This window comes from Sebastes fasciatus, chromosome 16, assembly GCF_043250625.1.
Source record: "Sebastes fasciatus isolate fSebFas1 chromosome 16, fSebFas1.pri, whole genome shotgun sequence".
NCBI lineage: Eukaryota > Metazoa > Chordata > Actinopteri > Perciformes > Sebastidae > Sebastes > Sebastes fasciatus.
Window position 1 is genome coordinate 3,511,616 of NC_133810.1, and position 24,776 is coordinate 3,536,391.

The 24,776-nt window shown below is 42.1% G+C and overlaps 1 protein-coding gene across 8 annotated transcripts in view; it reads right to left on the minus strand.

Annotated features, from left to right (window-relative positions):
- The window catches only part of sgcd (sarcoglycan, delta (dystrophin-associated glycoprotein)), a 618,307-nt gene that overhangs the window by 374,435 nt on the left and 219,096 nt on the right, over window positions 1-24,776 (minus strand). For all 8 annotated transcript variants that reach the window (XR_012590425.1, XM_074611818.1, XM_074611822.1 and 5 more), the window contains one exon: window positions 2,495-2,596. Coding sequence is in view for 7 of the 8 variants with exons in the window: in XM_074611818.1 (XP_074467919.1) it covers window positions 2,495-2,596 (102 nt within the window). In the remaining variant the exon portion in view is untranslated. The remainder of the gene's footprint in view (window positions 1-2,494; window positions 2,597-24,776) is intronic.

The following is a 24,776-nucleotide window of genomic DNA, read 5'->3' on the forward strand; positions in this document are numbered from 1 at the left end:
GAAATATGCTGTTTTATGTAAATGTATGTATATATTTATTATTGTAAATCAATGAACAACACAAAACAATGCCAAATATTGTCCAGAAACCCTCACAGGTACTGCATTTAGCAGAAAACAATATGCTCAAATCATACAAACTGCAGTCCAACAGGCAACAACAGCTGTCAGTGTGTCAGTGTGCTGACTTGACTATGACTTGCCCCAAACTGCATGTGATTATCATAAAGTGGGCATGTCTGTAAAGGGGAGACTCGTGGGTACCCATAGAACCCATTTACATTCACATATCTGGAGGTCAGAGGTCAAGGGACCCCTTTGAAAATGGCCCTGACAGTTTTTCCTCGCCAAAATTTTGCGTTGGTTTGGAACGTCACTTAGAATCCTTCGCGACGAGTTAGTATGACATGGTTGGTACCAATGGATTCCTTAGGTTTTTTTGTAGTTTCATATGATGCCAGTATCTTCACTCTAGCTTTACAACCTCCGATCGATTGCGTCCAGCCTCATGGTCACAATATTTGAGTGATGACCGTAACAGGATTGCAGGCACAAGAAGCTACTTCATATCTCGGCTCAGCCTTTGGGGCAACTGGGACAATCAGGGACGAGCTTGGACTACAACTATTGCCCCTTCAGCTCAAAAGAACCGCCTCCCTGTGGAGAATTTCTGAGGGGAGGCACAATGGTAGAAACTCACAGCACACTAAACCAGACAACATATTCTATCTGACCTGGGAACGTTTCAGTATCCCCCCCAGGAGGAGTGGATGGAGTACATTTGGGCTACTTGGATTAGTCTGCTGACACCACAACCTGACCCGAATGTAGCAGGAAATGGATCGATGGTTTTTCAGCTACATCTGTAAGAACATGTAGCGTAGTGCCCGTCCCTCCACAGACTGTGGTTTTAAAGCCTCTGCAAACATAATTTAAGCCTTGTTAGAGTAACATTTAGACACTTAATGGAATCAATACAAGTTGTTAATGCAGGTTGGAGTGGAAGTAGTGTGATGCTTCCAGTGTTAGTCCCAACACGATTGTCTCACAGGCTTTTTTCCATTGTGTAAGATGTAGGCTCCGGGACTCACATTCACACTGTCGCACTCACAGTCATTAGACACTCATCTTTTCACACCGTTGCACCTTCTCACTTCATACTGTGCTGTCATTCATCCAGTGTCACACTACTTAGTGGAGCTGTGGATAATTGCAAGCAAGTAATTTACTCTTACATTGCGGTAAAAAAGTCAGTTTTGGATTTATTTGGGAAATGCAATATGACATCAATCTACTGCTGCTGTAATGACTGCTTATGCTGATTATTCCAGGACTGACTGATGTAGTGTAAACTATGAACTAGGTGTCATGGCTCTGTACAACTGCAACCTGATCTTATGGGAAGGCGTATAAATAGCACCAAATCTTAAAGGTCCCATATCGTGCTCATTCTCAGGTTCATACTTGTATTTTGTGTTTCTACTAGAACATGTTTACATGTTGTAATGTTAAAAAAAACAAACTTTATTTTCTTCATACTGTCTGCTTGGATATACCTGTATTTACCCTGTCTGAAACGCTCTGTTTTAGTGCATTTCAACGGAATTGCAACGGAATTGCGTTGCTAGGCAACAGTTTGGGTTCATGTTTACTTCCTGTCAGCTGATGTTATTTACATACACTGCAACAGGAAATAAACTGGGACACATTTAGAATTTTTACGTTTAAAACCGTGTAATGGTCTAAATATTGTATATTTGTGACATCACAAATGGACAGAAAACGGCTTTTTTCAAACGTGCAATTTTCTGAATACAGGCTATGTGTATTTCTCCGTGTGTATTGAGTGTTTTGATAGTTTAACAGTATTTATACAGCACTTAAACCTGCTTCATAATATAAAATACATGAAAATAAAACTTTTTACAATATGAGACCTTTAAGGACATTTTGAGTGTCATAATAATGCATTATACGTTTTTCGCACCACGGGATTAACGCTGTGAAATGGCTTTTTGCGTGTCATTTAACGCCACTTCATTACACAGTTAGATTTAGGCAACAAATCAACTAAGTTAGGTTTAGAAAAAAACATCATGGTTGGGCTTAAAGCTGAAATAGGCGAGATTGGAGCAAATGTGATTAAAAAAAGTTATTTTTATAAAAAGGGTGACTCTAAATGGGACCATGATTTACTAAATGAACATCATGCTGTATTGAAGAAGACTTGAAACTAGCGATTGAGACCATAAACTCATGTTTACAATGTTTACTGAGGTAATAAATCAAGTGAGAAGTAGGCTCATTTTCTCATAGACTTCTATACAATCAGACTTCAGAGGAGTCGCCCCCTGCTGGCTGTTAGAAAGAATGCAAGTTTGAGGCACTTTGGCATCGGCTTCACTTTTCAGAACTGGAGGTTGCCGCCTGTTGGAGACAATTTCTGGTGCCATTAAAAATAGCAGGCTATAAGTGTCTTTCTGTGATGACTTACTGGTTTGGATTGGATTTCTTTGGCATAGAGGGGTTGGAGGAACTCGGAGGCCCCTTCCAGTTTCAGGCCCTTCTCCGTTATTCTCAGGTTGCCCATGCCGTCCTGTGAGGAACAAAGACACAGTCACAGTTAGTTCATGTTCACATCCTCTTGTCACGCTATTTAAAACATGCTCATCATGACAACACTTGACAGTTTGACATATTGTTTGATCACACTCTGCAACCATCTGCAGTCACAGACAGGTAGAGGATGATTATAGAAAACACTCTTGACGTTACAGAGATTGAAGTTATGTGAAGTTTTAATTGTGTTTTTCTCCATTTTTGTTCTATTTTTTGCCGTCAACATCAAGGATGAGTCAGCGCAGCGCTTCTGGGCAAGCCAAGGCTCTTCACAGTGTTCTCTTCATGTGTTTCCTGCCAATATGGTGCAGAGCCATGAACATGAATTGCTGGCTGTGTCTAACACCTGCCATCTTATTTTCCCGACACCTGCATTTTGATAACAAACACCTGTTATTTATCTATGTGGCAAGATTGCTGTGTGGGAAAATTTTTTAATTTAATATCACATACACACGTCTGGTGTTGTGAGGAAACATGTTATTGTGCTACACACTCACAGATCACCTGGTATAAACTGTGAACGTTGTACACAGACCACATTAGGCTCATTAAACGGCCTCCCTAGTTGATCAGCTGCCCTAATCTCTTTAATCTGTTTTAATGCAGAGTTAGTGGTGATACTTGACTCAGCATCAGTATTACAAACTGATCCATTGTGCAAACACGGCGTACACATTGCATACATTAACAGAGCGCAGGCTCATACTATTCTTCATTATCAAACACAAGAGAATATGTTGTTCAATATTTAAAGAGGACATATGAAAAACTCACTTTTTCAGTGTTTGTGCTCATACATTTGGGTATGTGAAATAAGACAACCCAGTTTGTACGAAGCCTAGATCAGAAAACGTGATTCAACAAGCCTTTCAGATTTGGCTCTCCTTCCTATGACACTTAACTACCTTTGCAAAGGTGCGCCCTATTTTTCTCGCAAGCCAATCAGAGCAGACTGGGCTATTTTTGGGAGGGGTTCTTAAAGAGACAGGCGCTAAAACGGAGCGTTTCAGATAGAGGGTAAATACAGGTAGGGGTGCACGGATACCGATACCATTATCAGGTATCGATACTGTGCTCATGTACTCGTACTCGCAAAACGGCTCCGATACAACGGCACCGATACCACTTTACGGCAGCGTGACGTTAACCTCTCGTCACCATCTTTCGAGCTCCTATCGCACGCGCTCACGCTCCACCTCCCCGGTGGTGCGCCCGAGCCTGTGGGGCCGGGATCCCACCTCAGGCGGCGCGTGCCGGTCCTCACTTTCATTGCGCCGCAGAGTTTTGCTTGCACCCTCTGACTCACGCGTGCGTTAGATTCCTTGCTCCGTGTTTCAAGACAGGTCGGGTGGGTTGCAGACATCGCTTCAGACCCCTGGCGCCTTTTACGTGGGCCGATCACGACGCAGTCGGGGTGCCCTAAGGACAGTCCACCCCGGTGACACTTTGTCCATGGCCCCCGGGAAGCACCTTCGCTCTGAGCCTTTCCAAGCCGACCTAGAGCCGGTCGCGGTGCACCGCCTCGTATGCGGGACTCCCTAGCCTGCCGTGTGTCGCTCACACCCTCCAGCTGGCTGTTGACGAGGGTCTTTTGGCACAGAAAAGTACTCGTATCGGTACTCGGTATCGGCGAGTACCCAAATGTAAGTACTATAAGTACTGAAAAAAAGTAGTATTGGTGCATCCCTTAATACAGGGATATTCAGACTGACAGTAAGAGAAAAAATTGTTTTTTAAGTATGTAAACAGGTTCCAGTAGAAACCCAAAATACAAGTATGAACCTGGAAATGAGCATGATATGTCCCCTTTAAAGATTGAACAATGCGGTCAATGCAAACTGAGAGCTCAGAATGTATCCTATCGTGCTGATCATGTGAATGATATTTCCGTATAAGAGGTTTATGTGAATTTTGTGCAATATTATATCTAAGTGTGTGTATGTATGTGATGTTTAAAAGTCTCAATCAAAACCAAATAACAGTGATGAATAGTTTTACTGAGTTGATACTGAGGAAATACTGCTCAGAGATGTGCACGTAATGATTCAATATGCATATCATTTAGTTCTACAGAAGTTCATTCACTGACTGACCTGAATTTCTAATTATAACTTCAACAAGAGATTTGATTTGAGTCAAAATTTGAATGTTTTCACTTAAAAGTTAACACTTCCATATTTTGTTCTTGTTTACTTTTTCACTCAGACACCCAAAGGACACTAATTCTGTTTCCGCTCTCTGGGAGCAGAGCTCATTAAAACACGGCAAAACACCGAATGCTTATGCATACCGCATTTGGTAAATTAAGTGAAGTATTTTAAGGTGGCAGCAGGCATCATATTATTTCATAAAAATAAATTAACGTCGGAGCAAACCCAGAGGCGAGACAAGTCCATTTGACAAGCTGGTCCCTGAATGAAATTCTCCAATCAGCAGCGACGAGGAAACCACACATGCTTCCCTTGAACCTCACAGAATACAGCCAAAGCATCCAAAAGTAAGGCATTGTCTTTTATCTACATTGTTTTTCCCCCGAAAAATCCTTGAAAAAAGCAAGAGTATGCAGTGCAGGAACTGTCAGAGGTATTGCAGCAGTGTTACAGATGCTCCCATTGTCTCAGCCTGTACACCAGAACAGCAACAGACCAAAGGATATTAGCCAGCAGCGATAAGAGGAGATTGGCTCGGGGGCTGCTTTGAATCAAATACGACGAGCAAGGCTGACCCTTCACTTTCCATCCAGTCATTATACATATATATTAAATGAGATCCCCCTGCCGGATCGTTTCAAAGATAAGAGACGTGATAGAAGAGTAAAAAAGCTGATGTGATCTTCTCCCGTAAAATACTTTTTTTTTTGTTTTCCTGACGCCTTTTGATCCCTCAGGTTCTGATGAGCAAATGGAGATCAAGACCCTTTGAAATCCCAAAGTAACTGAGGAACTGTTTTCAAGCCTCCTTCATGTAATCCTTCCCCCCGCTGCGTGAAACATATTAAAATTCTGGCGCTGTCGTGGCAGCAGGGGGGGTAGAGTCCTGGACGTGTCGTGATTGTGAATTATCCCCAGGTGGAAATCAGCAGGCCTGTCAGAGAAGGCCGGCAGACGTTATTTAAACTCAATTTCCGACACTTTGATGACGAAAATCAACTGTAAGAAAGGAGACATATATTTCCCCCTTACCTGGAGGTTCTCCACAGAATATTCTTAGATACACAGGAGATGTCTATCTACCCACACGTGATCCCTCTTCACTCTCAGTGATTCCTCCCACTGGCTACTTCATATCTTATCACATCTTAGTCTGGGTAAATCGCTGAGGATGCATAATAGCTGGAAAGTAATGTTGTGCTTCGGTCTCTATCTCTTCCTCTCCATTTCACACACCTTTTCTCTCGGAGGAGATAAGTCGTAATACGAAGAACTGAATTTCAGGAACTCAAGGACACTTGGCTCCAAATTGGTTCTATTTCATAAAGAAATGACTGCAGTAGCACTCGTATTATAATAGCCAATTTTACCATTGTCCAGTGGAGAACTGCAAATAACTGTGAATGCACAACAGCTGGATGAGAAAAGAAAAAACAAACAACACATTCAGGACGCCGTATTGGTACAGTGACAGTAGCTATAAAGGGAATTAGTGAGAGATGTAAAATGCAGCATTTCATATAATGTATAAAAAATACACAAAGACAGAAAGAAGACTCAGTTTAACTGTCTCAGCAAAGAGAAACTGGGTTTGACGTTTCAGCACCATGGAGAGAGACACACAGAGAGGAACAAGCTGCGTTCAACTCCACCGTGAACACCAACAGTACTCCCTGCTCCCTGTTCAGGGAATGTCGATGAAGGGAACTTTCCCTGCGACGTCACTGACGCACACATCACTTTCTCTGTGCGTTACCCCGGCAACGTAAACACCTCGGATCCCTACCCGTTGCTGCTACTCTGGAAATTTTACACCACTGAAATCAAATATTGAACATTGTTACGAGCCTGCAGAGCCTTTCTCCTGTTCTGCCCCTCACCCTTGTCTTGCAGGTGCTGCTAGGTCTAAGTGATAATGGAGGTGATTGGAGTCCACCTGTGGAGAGTTGTTCAGCTGCTGATTGGCTCCTGCTATCTAGCCAATCGCTGTGTTGGGCTGCCTTCAAAAGAAGCACACTGTGGGCTGCCTCTCTCTCTCTCTCTCTCTCTGACTCATTCTTCTGAAGCATTTCGACCTGTGTGGTATTCTGATTTAGTTGTGAGATTAAAAGTTAAGGTTTTGTTGTGACGAGGTAGAGGACATAGGTAAGTTAGGTGTACCCTGTATGATGTCAGAAATATACAATATATATAGATCATCACACGGTTTTAAACATAAACATTCTAAATGTGTCCCAGTTTATTTCCTGTTGCAGTGTATGTAAATAACATCAGCTGACAGGAAGTAAACATGGACCCAAACTGTTGCCTAGCAACGCAATTCTGTTGCAATTCCATTGAAATGTATTAAAAACGGAGCGTTTCAGACAGAAGGTGAATACAGGTATATTCAGACAGACCGTATGAGGAAAATAATGTGTGTTTTGAACATAACAGCATGTAAACATGTTCTAGTAGAAAGATAAAATACAAGTATGAACCTGAAAATGAGCACAATATGGGACCTTTAACATAACTTAATATCTTGCACAGTCCACTTTGCAGGGAATAACGACTGTAGGGGATCAAAACACAGCCACAGAGTCCAAAGTTATTCCCTATTTACTAAATAGTGCACTACAATGTCTGCTATTTTGTGACTTTACTACTATCACTGTAGAGTACACTACTGAGTGTTGTTTACATCGGTACTTGTTGGGGATCAGTGAACAAGGTCGTGATTTTGAACACAGCCTTGGTTTGACTGTTTCAGGGCCACAGAGAGAGACATAAAGAGACTCGGCTTGAGGCTTCAGCACCGTGGAGAGAGAGAGATACAAGGACAGGCTGGGGCTCGACTGTATTATCACCATGGAGAGAGACACATTCATTCTACTTCTCCTCCCTGCAATATTTAAATCTGACAAAGAAGTGCAGAGCATGTCTATATGTGGCTGGTTCGACCTGTTATTAGTGAAGAACATGCACTGCTTACTTAGTGACAAATGCATTTCTTATAGCTTCTTCACAATAAAAGCGTCATAACCGGTTCACCAATGCTTTTAATGTGAAGCAGCAACAGCAGGAAAGGTTTAGTTTGTATCAGCAGTAACTTAACACAGCTCCCATATGCATCATATCCCATCTGCATGAGTCAGCAGATTGTTTGTCTTAGTCACCGTTTGGCCACCACGTGCAGTAATGACAGGAATAGTGACACTGAACTGAACGGTAAAGAGAAATCCCACAGCAAAAGACAGAACTATCTACGACTAAGAATGTAAGATAACGGGGTGCAAACACACTATTCATTTTCTTTAATTAACTTAATTCAGCAGCACGCACCAGTCACAATCATGGTCTTCATCTCAATGAGGAAACTGCAATTAGACTTGACTCAAAACACTGAACACAGCTGCACTGTTTGCACTTTCTTTTTCTAATCGGGAGTTCTTTTCTTTTTATTCTCTGCAGTGAGCGGCGTGTTGCAGCCGGCACAGCGAGGCGAGCAGCCATGAATAATTCAGCAGCGCTCTTACCAGGACAGAGGCCTCTGAACACTCAGGTGTGCCTCCTTACCCTCTCCTCTATACCTCCTTCTCTCCTCCTCTTCTTCTTCACCCGCTGCCTTTCATCTTCTTATAATCCACTCCCTTGTTCGGTGCCCTTGCTGATCATCCTGTTTGTCAGTTTTTAGATTCCTCTTGTCCCATCTCTTTGTTTTTTTTTTCCATCTCTGTCTGTCGTCTCTCATTTTTTCCCTCCCTCGATGTCTTCCCAACTTCTCTCTCTCTCTCTCTCTCTCTCTCTCTCTCTCTCTCTCTCATCTTCTCTCTCTATCTCGCCACCTGTTTTGCTATTAGTACTACTCAGTCAGTAAGTCAAATAAGATATGCATATTTCTTTCCACGAGTGTCAGGGTCCACTGATTTGTCAAATACGCTAATGTATGTCGACATCTATTGGTCAGACAAGCACAGTATTTAGAGGAAGATTCCTAAATATTTGACACTTTGACATTTCCAACCACCGCCACCATCAGGTCATGTCCCTTCCGTCAACCAGTGTCAACCAAGTATGCTGCGGATATTAATGATTCCCAGTAGATCAATCGTTAGTTATTCCAGTTGTTTATCACCAGATAGGATACATTCATAATGGCTATTTCATTAAGTCAAAAAAACAGATCTCTAACTGCAAAATCTTTACTAAGACTAGACAAACTTTACTCTCTATGAGACCCGCTTTTTAAATCTAAAGTGCATAATTTATTGATTACATTAATGCTCCTCAGAGGATGAAGGTTTTTTTTTATCAAATGGGCACATCCACTAAGCCGTTAATAATGTGAACGCTAGTACTTGCTGAGTCAACGTTAGCTGTGCTTAGTTTGGAAATAACTGAAAGGGAAGTAGGGTTTGAATGTATAATCCCGCGTTCTGCGATGTAACATGACTGTTTTTGTTAATGTAGTCTGGTGGCTTTAAAGAGAACGATATAATGGTTTCAGCTCCGTGTCGGAAAGGGCTGTCTAACGGCGAGGTAAAGCGGGTGTGGACGGGAGCAGCAGAAAAATTTATTTTAGCCACCTAACAAAACTCAATATCAGTTTAAGTATTTAGAATATGTCCACCTCTTTACCTCGCCATCAGACAGGCGTTAAGAAGAGCTTTGAAAAATAGCATTTTGACGTCAAAACATACATACAAAATGTGAATGTTTGGATTGGGAAGCTACAGAATGATATAAAAATAAAAAAAATAATAAAATAATGGACCTTGTGGATTACATATGAAATGTAACATGAATTAGTTTTCGTCCAGCGCTTTGTGTTTGAAATGTCGGGTGCATCCTATAAGGGGTGTTAGCTGGGCACGACTCTGTGGATCCTTTTCTCCCTTTGCTTGTCTGAAGCTGTGAGAGACTTGGACATAATTCATCATCGCACAAGTTCCCCCCTCGCCCATTTATCCCCCCCACCTTAATCCCTTTCTTCCTCTCCCATCCTCTCTCTCTCTCTCTCTCTCTCTCTCTTTGCTGCAACAAGGAACAAATTGATCTACACCCAACCCAGCATCGCCTCCACTGTCACCACTCTGTTAGCCTGATAGTTATTGATAATTTATTGTGTGTGTGTGCTCGGACTCCTTTGTGAACGTGTGCTTCTCGGACTGATTGTGTGTGTTTGCTAGATTTGTGTGTGCGACTTGCTGCTCTGTTTACCAGGCTGTTTGTGGGTGGATGAGCACAGGAGAAAACGTCTGTCTTGTAAATAACATTTGTGCCTTCAGTTCCCTCTGTTATTCTCCAGATTTATTTGGCTCAGCTGTGCGTGCTACAGAAGAGACGGAGGGGGGTCGGCAGCGAGGAGGAAGAAGAGCAGCAACAGCAAATATAAGGACTGATGTAACACTGGATCTTTGAATCGCTCTGTCTGTATCCGCCCCTGTTTTTCTTTATCTATAGCATCTCTCTGCCTATATATATATCTCCCTCCATCTCCTTTTCTGAAGTCGACATCTCCAGAGAGCTGGGAGTCACCGCCGTCAATAATGCCGAGCTCTCGGCCCGTTATTGAGCGTCTGCATCGATATGCATCAAGCCACCACCCTCGAGGCTAAAGCAAATACAGACGTCTTGATGCTTTGAGGAAAATATCACAAGGAGTCAGATGTTTTGCATACCTAAAGGTAAGCTCTATGTTTGGATGCTCCTACACAGTAAACGTTATCACAAGGGATCAAGTGTTCGTTGTTTTGCACAATTAACTGCAAGAACAAAACACAAACTGCAAAATGTGCCCACAGTAGTTCCAACAGTGTTAACGTGGGTGGAATTTTTCTGTTTTGATAAACTTCTTTTCCTCTTATAGCCTGTGGAGGCTCTTGTAAACAAACACAAGTAAACACTACTGGGAGACACTCCATACTTCTATATATACAGTATGGGAAGCTGGATCTGAAGGAGCCACCGTGAGTCCTTCAGACGGACCGACGCCGGGTCTGAACCAACAACTGGTGCATTCAAGTTTACAAACCAGCAATTTCCTCCAAAAGGCCAACAATTAACAATAATTTAATTCAGATGATAACTGATTTATGACTTAATAAGTCATAGTAAATCTTCATTGGTTTAGTTCACATGTTTTTTTCCCATTGGTTGGTAAAGGTTTAGTTCCTTTATGTACCACCAGTATATGTATTTATCATGTGTAGATTGTGTTTTAATGTGTGTATTTCTTTCATACCAACACTGCAAATTATTCTTATTCTCATGGGGTTAAACCAAACTTATTCAATCACGCATTTCTTCCTGAGTTTACTAGTTGAGGAGGATCACTTATCCTCCTATGAAGCCATTATGTGTCGGCCTGTAATTTGATCACTTCAGACTAAGAGTCCTCAGTGGACGCATCCCATCCATGTGACATGGGGAAACACATGTCAGGTGTCTAGTGGCCACAGTCTTTGTATCACTAGAAATGACATTAAGTGCCGATCACGGTGCACCTCCATGGAGGAAATAAGCCCAGCGAGGGCGAGTCAGCGTCGGGGAGAGTTCCCACGAGGGGATCGTCCCACGACGGGATCGTCCCACACCGAGTGGCCGTCCCTGACCTGTCCCCCGGGGCGAAAGCACACCGTTGTAAAACAAATGGGTGTTATTTTTTTTTTTAGTAACACAAGACAAAACGAGAGCGTTATTGTGAAACAAATGCTGCACAATAATCATTTTACGTCTATTAACTTGTTTTCATAATCGTCTGAAGCTAAAATCGTAATTAAAATTTGATTAATTGCACAGCCATCACTGCAACCTTAACTGTAGCTTTGGCATATCATCATTATCATATTTGGCACAACTACAATCTTCCATTATTAAAGGGAATTGCAGAATATCGATGTGCAACAGTTTTCTCAACCAGGATTGTCTCATTATTCTAATCTAACAAAACAATTTTTATTCACATAAAATCCTACACAAACTAATTGACTGACCCAAAATTGATTATGGGACACTGAAGGCTGCAAAGATGCACCGGTCGAATCCTACCAATCCAGGCTATACTTCTTGGCTGCATTTAAAAATGGAACAGCTGATCTAGCCCGTTAACTGGGACACAGCGAGAGACAAAAACAACAAAGACTTTCATGAATTAGTTTCACACTTCCATGGCAGGGAGTCAGATACCGTGACAACATCACAATCAGAAAAATAGGAATTGTAGATAATGTATCATTGAGGATTAGCAGATTTAAATTACAGCTTGTGTAAATCTTCCCCTCCAGGCTGCTTAAACACTTCTCCTCCAGTCATGTCAGCAAATAACGACGAGGGGGCTCAGAGGTAGAACCGAGCCGCGTGTTTGCCACAGGTAAACATACGGCGACTGAGGGGGGAAGCTGTTCCCTTGTTTATTCTCTCATTTACCAGCGAAAAAACCTGCGTTAGCGTTTTAAATGCAAATGAATACATGAAAGAGCGGCCCGGCCACCTGCGAGCCCTCCGCCAAAAAGCACTCGGAGAGTAAAATGAAGCACCATCGAGCGGCAACAATGCGTCTCCTGCAATCCATTCCCTCTCCGCTCCTGCAACACTGAGTGCTCTTTCAATCAGCCTCCGTTGGCCCTGCGTGCCATGCAGGCGCCAACATGGCTGAACTCCAAACTAATACATTTTTCAATTGATCCGTTTGATAACAACAACAACAACAGAAAAAAAGTTTCCCTTCTGTCCTACAGTCTGAGCGAAGCATCACCTGGAGGCTGCTCTCTCTCTCTCTCTCTCTCTGTCTCTCGTTCAACAGGTGATAGCTGCAACGTCATGTTGCAACACCCTGCGATGGCTATCAGTGGAATTGGCTTTGAGATTGCTCTCCACAGCGAACCTCCGCTCCTCTGATTGAGGCCCTCGACGCAGCGCCACATCATCCATCAATGGGATAGGAAAGCAGATGGAGGGGAGAAGGGGATTTGAAAGAGGGAGGACCCGGGAATGAAAGATGAAAGAAAAGGAGAGCAGGAGGGGGGTATTGATGAAGTCAGGGAGAGATAAGGCTGGGTAAAATGGATAGATAAACACAGAGAGCAAGATAAGGGTAAAGAGAAAATGAGACAAGCGACGTGTTGGGGTGTAAATGAGGCGAAAGATGCCGACTGCGAGTGGAGTTAAGAGAGAGGGAGAGGAGGAGAGGAGGGAGATGAAAACATTAGAAGGCGGGAGGGAAAATAAGTGTGAGGGACCGAATTAGAGGCTGAGGAAGAACCAGGGGACCCGTAGTGAGAGAGAGCTCATGTCCACACTAATGTGGATGAATCTGAAAAGCGATCTTTTTCTCTTTGTTTGGTTATTACATCCACTTTAAGCCACCGCTTTCTGAACCTAAGCTGTTCTAAAAAAGCTCTCCAAGGTACAATTTTGAAAAGACTGGATGGACTGGTGTGGATGGAGAGAACAGAGCGCTTTAACATCCAGTTCTGGTGCGATCTGTGTCTATAAAGCTTTCAAAAACGCTGACGAAGTACTTTTGTTTAGCAGCGATTCTACGAAGCCAACAGTCTGTCACCTGCTGTCTCTGATAAATATTAGATTTATAAAATCTCTGTGCTAATTAACAAACATCGGCATGCTAACTTTAGACTCTTACGTGTCCGCAGGGGCATTTTTGGACACAAGGGATTGCCTCGCTTCCCAGCATTGGACGCTTGATGTGCTGCCACTAGACACCTGATATGACTTGCACTCGTGGGCTTTTTCTCCCAGCTTTCAAACCGGAACCAACATGGCAGTTCGTTCGGAAACCTTTTTTCTTATTATTATGAAAATAGTTCACTGAAATGTGTTTCTGAAAACATTTTAGGCGAGAAATAAGCCACGTAGTTTCTGATTCTGTCTTCATAGTAGATGAACTAACAATGGTTAGTTTAACACTTTGGAGTTTCCAGAGGCGGCGAGTTGCATCGGATGCCCCTGATTTGCATAAAGTAGCCAAGACCTCAACTTTATGCAAATGAGGAGCGGCCAACGTGACGCTCCGTCTCTCGAATTGCGTCGTCACACTACTAGAAGGCATTGCACGGCTGCTTACAAAGACAATGCATGGGAAGCGTGGAAAGGACAGATCCCTTGGACGCGTACCGATAGTCTTGTTGATTTGATTTGACATTTTACTTCCATACAAAAAAGCACATGTTCATTTTCCATATTAGACATGTTCAATTTCATACAAATGATAATCTCCGTTACCTTGCTGCTGGAGAGGAATTGAGGATTTCTACATGATGAGCATCAACAAGAGAGAGACAAAAGGAAAATATGGACTCAATGTGGACAACAGACACCATAACAACTAAAAACAATCACCATTTCCTTTTGACCTAGTCAAATGATTACTGCAAACAGTTCAATGTCTGTTCTACGCCTATTCTACTTCTATGGTAAAAGCATGCATCATCTACTTTGTCCAGGTGATGAGTCCAAAAGCTCTTAACCGTCTCTCTGTCTCCTGTCCTCGGCCCAGTTAGGACTCCAAACGTTTTATTTGCTCTCAATTAAATGAGCAGTAACAGGAGTGGGTTGCAGAGTCTTCAGAGTCTTTTCAGAGACTCCATCTCTGCTCTCTGCGCCCGCGGCTGCCACATGTCAGTGTCACAGGCCGATAGATTTCCTATTAACTTCATCTTCATCTGGGACGGATGGCGTGGCCTTCGGAGGCCGATGGCAGCCGCGGCATCAAGGCCTTCACACCGGCAGTGATTGACGTGTGAATACACAAGCCTGCGGGCTCAGTGTGCTGGATAAGAGACACAGCGGGGACTGTGGGTTGTACACATGCATGCCACGAGGGCCACTGGAGTCACAAACACACAGACACCTAGTATTGGATGTGCTATACGGCTTTTAAATGTCGGTGATCTGAAAATGCCTGCGAGACGAAGCATTCTGCAAGTTAACCAACAGCAGGTCATCTCCATCTTCGATCTGTCTCCTCAGGCTCATCGTGATCTTATGCGGTTTTCAGTAGAAATCAGTGTTTCGATCTTTTATAGAATGACGTGTGTTTTTCTTTATTCTTATTCTGCCTATAGAATTGTAAATCCAAAATGCTTGAGGCAGAAGGCATCTGCACTGATGTGTTGACTTGTATTGAGGCTGTTAAGGCTCATTAAGGACAACAACAATTACTTTTGCTCTCCAAAAAACAGCTTGAGTTCAGATTTCTCTGAAAGGAGTCTTCAATTGATCAGTTGTTGTTTAGCAGACATTAACACTTTGTAACTTCGCCTAGGCTGAGCTTAAGTACTAAACAACCAAGTGAGGACCGGCATCGTGTTTTCACCTTCAAACATTGTGGGGGACATTTAGTCTCCATAGAGACACTGTCAACAGAGACACACAAACACATACGCACACATACGCACACTGTTATGGATAAATTGTGACGGTAGTCAAAGTGGTGCAATTATCTCCTGATTATTAAGTAATTACTCTGGGCTAATTGGAGGCGGTTATTGTTTTTATGGCTCTTGGAGCAGCTTTGAGATGAAGTTTTATCAGAGACAGAAAACAATGCTCGGTCACTGTCACAGCCACGTCCGTCCGTCTGTCCGTCCACAGCAGCATTCAGGTTAATGTGTGTGAGGATGAAGTCATGTGCTGCTGCATATATATATATTTGTTTATGATGAAATGCATTCAGAACAAGCTGAAAAACATCACATTTTGCATAAACATCTCAGGAGTTCCCCTGCATTTCATACAGGAGATGGTCAAGTTTAACATCGACAAAACAAGCACATGGATCATTTCAATAACTGCAGGAATCCACTTTGTATGAATCTGTTGACATAATGACAGAAACACAACATCTAACCTCCCTGGAAGTCCCCTCAGCTCTGGACACAGCTCTCTCTTTGATCTACGTCTCCTCCCCGCTCCTTTTCCTCCTCTTCTTTCTTTGGAAGACACAGTTTAAATGAGGTCTTTGTTCTGCGCCCCGGAGCTCCAGACGCCATCGAGAGAGGTCTTCAATAAAAACCCTGCCCTCCTCTCTGCACCATGCAGAAATTTACGACGCACAAACTTTCTACTGAATCTCAGGGTTGCCTTAGATTGAATGGCCTTGTCTTCAAGGCACGGACGCGCCTTCAAAGGAACGCCGATGCCTGGGAGGCAGATGGGACCGGGACAGACGCACAAAGACGGAGACAAGACGAGCTCACTGGCATTTCACTTTCTACATTTATGCTGACTTTTCATCAGGGCCGTTTCACTCGCCGACTCAAACAGCTGCATGACTGAACAGTTTGGACTGGTCAGAAGAAAATCTCCCACGTAGTCCCTTTGGTTATCAAAATGCTTTTAGTCAAATCCCAAACTTTCATTGAAGACTATATTGAAGGAACATTTACACACTCTAATGTGAGAGATTCCTTGTACACTACTAAGCGTAGGATGAATCAATGACTGTTTAGATGCACTAATATGAAAATATTCAAAATTGAATATGCGTCAGGTAAAGAGCATATTCTGTTTGGTTATTCTGAATTAGGCCTTATTCTGAATAAAGCATTTACATGTCTACATTCAGAATATGCGTCTCCGTTTGCGACACACGGCCTCTTGCCTGTTTACATCCAGCACTGTGCGTTGTACACAAACCAACTAGACAGTTTGCAGAGATGCATGCTCAAAAGAAAAGCCCACATTCATGACATGGTCAGAAGGAGAAATTACTTTTAAACATTATGAAAGACTTGGATATCAACAGGTTTTTGGATGTGCGCAAATATCGCACAACGCTGTCACAATGCACAACACATTTCAGCTTCTTTAGGTTCACTTCACAAGTGTATATGGCTTGTGTGGGCTTAGGAGTGGATGAGGAAACATCCTGATGGAACCTCTCAGTGTTGGAGTGGACAAGGTATTTTTCTCACTGCGCTAAGAAAGAAACTGCAGAGAGAGTTGGAGTTACAACTCGGGGAGACTGTTTTCAGTCCGACAACTTTACTTAGCTTGAATGACCAAAAGAGAAAAAAAGACATCATTGGTCTTACACAGTACCAACAAGTGTAGAACACAGCTACAGTAAAACCAACTGTGATGTTGTTCCAACCATGGAGGGAAGCAATATGCCAATGCTGCAACTAGACACTCAAATAAAAGCAGAAGACACATTTTATGAATGAACGCAATATCATATATGGCACCTGTGATGTGACACCCGTTAAGCGTGAACCTGAAGCTGGATGCAAAAGGCATTTCACGGTACAGAGTCTTAAAAACTGTTGTTTATTAATCACATTTGTTTACCTCAAGCTTCAGTAGTCAGTATAGTTTGGCATCATTGGGCAACAATCCCATAATAACCTTTCAGCATATTGTAATTCAAGTGTTCTGAGAGATAACTAGACTTCTGCTCCTCCTCATGACTCTGTTTTCAGGCTTCTAGCTCATGACGGGAGACTTTGACCAATCACAAGTCAATTCATTGAGAGAGCGTTCCTATTGGCTGTGCTCCGGTCATGTGGAGGCGTCACAAACTTTCTAATTTTACAGCTAAAGCGTGAACTACAAGATGATTCTGAGAACATCTGAGGATAGAAATAGGCATTAACGTAACAGAATATTGATTCATATTTGATCAGCGCTGACTAGTTTGACCGTTTGGTCGGAGTTCAGAGTGATTGACAGCCGGCTCTCATAGACGGCAGCTGGACAGCAGACCTCAGATCAGGTCTGACTGGTTGTTTACTCCGGTCTGTGAAATCTTGCAGATGCCGTTAGGAGCACCGGAGGACACAGAGGCACATGATTTTTTTCAGGTTACTTGTTTCATATACTACTGTCACGATGTAGCGACCTTTTATAAAAATAACTTTTTTTAATTTGCTCCAATCTCGTCTACTTCAGTTTTACGGAGACATTGCAATAATTAAAAAAAATGTGTTGAACAGCTAATTTGCACCTAATGTCATCAATGTAATGGAAAAAGTAAATTGACCACTGATGCATGTATTACGGTGTGGATTGCCCTTAAACTGAAAATGTTATCATCCCTTAGCAACAGGATGTTCATCACCATCATTTCTGTTTAAACTGTGATCTTATTCTGTAAGCAGAAATGAATCCAGGAATGACTCATTTAAGAGCTGCAGCTGCGGCCCCATTAAGGTCATGTTATATAAAAACGAAGTTATTGCTTTGGAAATCTGTGTTCATACATAAAAATACATACATAAAAAAGTGTTTAAACGTGAATTTCCTAGTTTATCTGTGTTAAATCACCACAAGTGAAAGCTCATGTATTCACTACCAGGCATCTATAATAAAAAAAAAAGATGTTTTATGTTATTTTAATGAAATACAAATTCATGTTCAAGCCTTGAAAGTGTAACAAGTATAGATTTAATGTATATTAGACATGAATTTAATTATCAACATGAAATGTGTCGGGGTACAGAAACCAGTTCATTACAATAATCAATGTTTAAGATATGCGATCCATTTACCACCGAGGAACCCAAAGACCAGCACATGTTCTTGTCAACACTCCGACATGCTCCGGCTTTACACCCGATAACCTCTTTAATTGATCCGGTTCCTCTAATCTCCCTTTAATCTGGACCGGCTGAAGTCGGCCTCATATATACGGAGGTTTAGAGAGGACTCCGGTGGAAGATACGGAGGGATATAGACGGATCAGAAGTACAGTGAGTCTGCAGGTTTGCAGAGGGAACTAAAATGTTCTATTGGTGTGAAGGTGCAGAGCTATACTGTATACCGGGGCAAAGAAATGTTAGGATGATCACGTAGGAAAAGCACGAGGTGAAGGCCAAGCTGGATGGTCAGAAATCATTTTAACTAGTAAAGAAACTGTAGTTACGAAAGTTTGTTTGTTATTGATTAGATGTCTGAACTCATAAATAAGGTTACGCATAACATCTGTAGTCGGGAGAAAGGTCGATAGACATTTGGTAAATATTAAATTAGAAAATAATCATTGAGAAATATCCAGGGTCACTGTCAGGTCCAGATAAACCTTGTAATATGGTTATCTGGTATAGCCCTGACGAGTCTAGAATAACCTTGAAAAGCCTGGTATAGCCCTGACGAGTCTAGAATAACCTTGAAAAGCCTGGTATAGCCCTGAAGAGTCCAGAATAACCTTGAAAAGCCTGGTATAGCCCTGAAGAGTCCAGAATAACCTTGAAAAGCCTGGTATAGCCCTGAAGAGTCCAGAATAACCTTGAAAAGCCTGGTATAGCCCTGAAGAGTCCAGAATAACCTTGAAAAGCCTGGTATAGCCCTGAAGAGTCTAGAATAACCTTGAAAAGCCTGGTATAGCCGTGTACAGTCCAGAATAACGTTGAACAGCCTGGTATAGCCCTCAAGAGTCTAGAATAACCTTGAGAAGCCTGGTATAGCCTTGAAGAGTCCAGAAAAACCTTGGAAGGCCTGGTATAAATCCAGACTAGTGTGAAAAGTCCTGGGTTGATAAATAGTTACTCACTGAAAATGACACCGAGTACACGAGCGTGATTTGTTAGTAGCAAAGACTTTTTTTGGACATGAACTGAAGTATGTGAATAAATTGGACATCATGGCGTGTCCTTTTCTAAAACTGGATGCATTTACTGGTTCATATAAGTGTCTTTAGCTACTGTAAATGGGCCCTGCCTGAAAGAGTTGGTAGGTCTTTAATTTAAAAGAACAGAGAGCACTTGTCACAGCTTGGTATCCGACAAATCTCCGTCAAAACGGGCATCGGGCGAGGAAAAGTGAAATTGGTCATCGTGATTATTCGGCCTCCTTGCAGCGGGGGATTGGAGAAGGAGACTGTTTTTCTTCAGCTATTATTCACATCTGAGAGAGCCAATAGAGAAGAAAGTGGAGAAATATCCAATCTGTCCACCTGTTTAGGTATTCATATATTTATATCTGCCGTCCCTATGGAGTGCATTGCCATGTGGCAGTTCGGTAATACAATTATGTTTAAATGGAAAATATACAGATGGAGAATATTTTTCATATTCTGCTTTTGGAGTGCCGCGACGTTAAGTCCATTTTCCTCCTTTTTTTTTTACCTTCCTGATTTTTCTTTATGCATGACACATATTCTTGGCAGCTACTTTCCTTTCAGTTTGGTCTGCTTGGTTGTGTGGTGAATTGTATGTTGCTCTCTCTCAATGTTATCTCCCTCCGATCCCCCATCTGAAAAAAAAAGTCGGGCGAGTGTGGCTGGAAGTTGTCAGCTTTATCTTCTCCCCCTCTCCCCTTTGCCTTTTGATCTCTACCTTATGGGACTTTACTGAATACAGGGAAGTCATGCATAAACACAATGCTGCACAGCAGACACAGAGAGATGCTCTCCCTCTCTCTCTCAATGATCAGAACACATACTCAGGAATACACAAACCTCACAGAAACACATATCCATCCATCATCCATCTTCTGAGAAAATATCCTCAAGATGTGAACCTCTTGCTGTGAAATATATGATCTGTGATAGTTTAATCACTATACTAGCTCAGGCTTGAAGATGTAGGAAACAATCCTTTTGTAAGTGCTTTGCTAATGTGTAAGAAAAGAAATAAAGAAGAGAAAAGAGAAGAGAGAGAGAGGACTTATTGTCTTGTAAACTATATTTTAAACCCTATTGATCGGATTCCTTGTTTTGTCAGCAGCCCAAACACCAAAGCTATTCAATTTAAAACAGAAAAAAAGCTGCAGATCCTCACATTTGTGAAGCGGGAATAGAGATTTTGGGGTATTTTTCTTGGTTTAAATGACCCCTAACAAGTCATCCATTACTTCCAGAAATGCTTGCAGTGAGACCAAGTAAATCCCAGAGTTCACATATGTTTTCTTTAAAGGTGCAGTGTGTACAGTAGGATCTGGCGGCATCTTAGCAGTGAGTTTGTAGATTGCAACCAACTGAAACTTCTCCTGTGTAGCGTGAAGCGTGTAGGATAGGGGGTCACAGCCTACGGACGTCTACGGCCCGGCACTTATCCTTATGGCTAGTCTTGAGTTTCCCTAGCTACAGAAGGTTTCCAAACCCCCCCAAAAAAAGAAAATTCTTAGAGGAAAATGGAGAATTGAATAGTGCGTGGACAGATTTGTTTGCTTTCTGAAAATTAGTAAACAACAAAAAAGTAATTGAAAGACATTTCCAGAACAAACACACTGGAAGCGCCAGCTGAAAAGAGATCCAGCCAAATCTCCTTAAGACGATTCTTCAATGTCCTGCCTCTCGTTTGCACTTTAGTCCTCTCTGCATTACACTTAATAGGCGGTGTTACCTCCATTATAAAAAAATGGCTCTTTTGATAGTAAAGGTTGCTGACCCTTGGTGTAGGAGAACCATGGTGGCCAACGCGAAAATGTGAAAACGTGAAGAGCCAGTGTTTGGTTTGTCCATTTTGGGTTACTGTAGAAACATGTAGATATAAACGGCTCATTATAAAGTAAGGAAAACACAATTATTTTTTTATTTTCAGGTGATTATACACTAAAGAAGACCTATTTATTAATATTATATTACATTTCTGCTGAAATTGATCCCCCTAAATGCTACACACTGTTCCTTTAAAGATTAAGATTCACATGGAATCAAATGAATGAGACCTGTGTTTAGGCTAAGATCAGAAAGAGTATCGATATGAAGGTCGCTGTATCATTTCAGAGACAGGAAGTGAAAGAAACAGCGTCAAAAGGCTGCAGACAGCTGCGTGTCAAACATTTCGTCTCTCATTCATAACCGCACTTTAAATAAAGGAGACGGTAAAGACGGAGCGAGAGGAAAGAAAGAGACATAAAGAGATTCAGACAGTTTCTCAGCATGACGGGCTTTTTTCTTTCAGTAGAGGCAGAAATACACGGATCTGATTTCCTCTAGAATATATATTTGCCTCAACCTGAACACACTGACGTTTTGTCATTGACTGAGAGACTTGAGTTCTTTCTGACGGGACCACCTGGCGTGTGAAGCACAAAAACTGTGCAGTCCTCCCTGCCAGGCAGGGAATTAGAGCAACCAGATGAGTCGATGCTGATATTGATCTTCACAGCAGGTCAAAAAGACAAGACAGTGTTTATCTGCATGACGCAAGATCACAACACTGACAGGAGCCCATCAAACAGGCAGAGAGAAGATCTCTTTCAAGAGTTTCACTTTCATTTAGATAATACAGTACGGAACCGCCACTGCTTCCCTAAGCTCCCGTAGTTCATAGTAAACGTGTCTGAGAGAGTAAAATATCAACATGGCAGTATGCACTAATAAAAGTGAGGAGTAATAACATTGTAACATTTTTTTTATCGTAAATTTCGGACTTTATAATCTCGCGAATTTGTGAGTTTTTTCATCGTAAATTTTCCACTTAGATCTCAGAGAATATCCAAGTTTTTGCTCATAAATTTGGGACTTTATAATCTTGCAAATTTGTGAGTTTTTCATCGTAAAATTGCCACTTTGATCTAAGAGAGTATCCAAGCTTTTTTTTTCTCTCAAATTTGGGACTTTATAATCTCGCAAATTTGTGTTTTTTATTTCTTGTAAACTTTCCACTTTAATCTCAGGAATATCCACGTTTTTTTTTCTCATAAAAACTTGAATTGCCCAGCCTTTATGATGACTACAACTTTTCAAAGTCTGCAAAAGGACAAAGCATCACCTTTTAAAAACTTTTCTAACTTCAATCAAAGCTTGTTTACTGAAAAGAGCTTCCGTCAGCTGCTGGAAACCAGTTTGATGAGAGTGCTGAGACCGAACCCAACGGTTAATGTGCTTTCAAACCAAAAACTATGAGCACAAAAGAGCTGCAGAGTCAGTGATAATTCCAGGTGGGTTCATCACTGTATAAGGAATCCTTCACAAGTCACTTTAGATTTAGTCTAATTTCAGGAACTATTGATTAATGAAGCCTCAACGATGTCAGCAGAAAAGTCAGTAGACTTGACGCAATGCCCGAATGTACAAGGCCCGAGAGTGTTTTAAAATCTGTACTCTGTTGTAAATTGTTATTTTGTTCAACTCTGGGTCTTTTTCTTAATGATACAAGAATGTTTCGCTTTGTTTGAATCTTGTTAATTCTGAGTTGTTTGCTCATTTTTTCAGATGCTTTAAAAAATGGTCTAACAACCAAACCTCAATGAAACCCAGCAGTGGAACAATCCCCCATTAAGAGTAAAACTACAGAGCTTTGTAGTCCTCTGGGAGCCCAACACCGCTTCAAAGAAACCCTGACCTTCCCTCTCCTCTGCTCTTCTTCTGCTGTTCTCCCTACCTCTTGAAGTCTCTTTAGACTCACTTACCCAATCATTTTGTATAATCTCTCGCTTTTTGTTACCTACTATACCTCTCTCCTTTCCTCTTTGTTTCTTCTCCTACTATTTAAACTCTCTCCCCTTTGCTTTTTATCATTTCCCTTTAGTCCATTTCACTTCCTGTACTCTCTAATTTGACCCCCTTTCCCTTTTCTTCTTCTCCACTTTCAACTTCCATCTCCTTCACGGAAAAAAAATGTTAAAGAGGACCTATTATGCTCAGGTGCATACTTGTATTTTGGGATTGCATGCGGTAACGTTCAAACAAAGCTTTATTTTCCTCAAACCAGCTGTGCTGCAGCACCTCTGGTGCTCGGTCTGCTCCGATTGGTCAGCTGGCCCACTCTGTTGTGATTGATCAACCAAACCAAACTCTTTGGACTCCACTCCAGCTCCACTCAAAGTAGCTTTGTTTGTGGGCGGGCCAAATTACCTGCTAGGCAGGTATTATGCAAATGTGTTACTTGGTTACATCACCACGTTACAAAAGAAAAGGGTTGCGTGTAGAAGGTAAACCACAAGTTGGGAAATGGTGTGAAAACTCTTGTGAGACTCGCTGCCCGACGACCTGTCCTAACCTTAACTATTCGAGGTCAATGCCTAACCTCGACCATCTCGTGAGAGTTTCGTGACTTGTGGGTTACCTTCTAGACAACGACAGAAGAAAAAGGCGGGACTTCAAGTGAGACGTTTCGGGCAGTTCAGGAGCAGTGTTTCTGTAGGGTTGGAGTAACTCCTTTTGGCATAGACTTTGCAAACCATTTTACATGCACAAAAATATATAACACACTAAAGGAAAGGGAAAAAAGCACAAAAGCATAATAGGTCTTCTTCAATTAGATGCTAGATTTTGCCCAACAATAACATCAGTCAGGTTCTCAGAAGTCAGGGTGGTTGTCACGCTGCAGGAGGCTCAGGCAGGGGTCTCGTCACCGTTCACCAAATCCTCTTGAAGTGCTGCTGAGTAATACTATTGAGCCTCACCTCATCAACGAACAAAAAAAGTTGCTGCGTAAAGCTTATTTCTTGAAATACACCCTTCAAAAGAGGAAGGCTGACGCAACCCCCCGACCATTACCTGGGAAGCATAACACCAAACAGGAAGTGTGTAACCCTGTGAAACCGAGACACCGTTTGAAGTGTGATAACAGAGAGGAGACAAAGTCAAAGAGTGCCGGAGATGAGTCGTGTCTCTGGAGTTTGGGTCGATGACTTTGATGAAAATGGATGCTCTTCCACTTGGTGTAGCTGCAAGTTTTTTTCCCCACCTAGAAATTTCGAAGAGCCCAGTAGTGCTTTTCACAGCATTTTTTTCAGCCGTGAGCACATTGTGTTAGCCTTTTGCTCCAACCGATCAGAAGCAAGTGACATATTGTTCAATGCCATTTTCAGTCGGCACAAAAGCAGCTCTGCCCACTTCCTCTCTGGAGATCAGCGGTCCAATTACAGGATTTAGGATCCAGCAAGCCAAAACATTGCACCTGTCGTAGATAGCTGATGAGGAGAGATTGACTGGAAGTGATTCCATATCTGCTCGGTTATTTGGTCACACATCATTATGTCATGAGTGGGTGTGAGGGACCTTGCTCCAGGGTATGTCAGCAGCAGCAATTATGGAAAGGGAGTGCTGGTGTTTCAGTCCGTCAGGCCCAAACTAATGACTTTCCGGTCCCAATCATTTCATCTCTAACT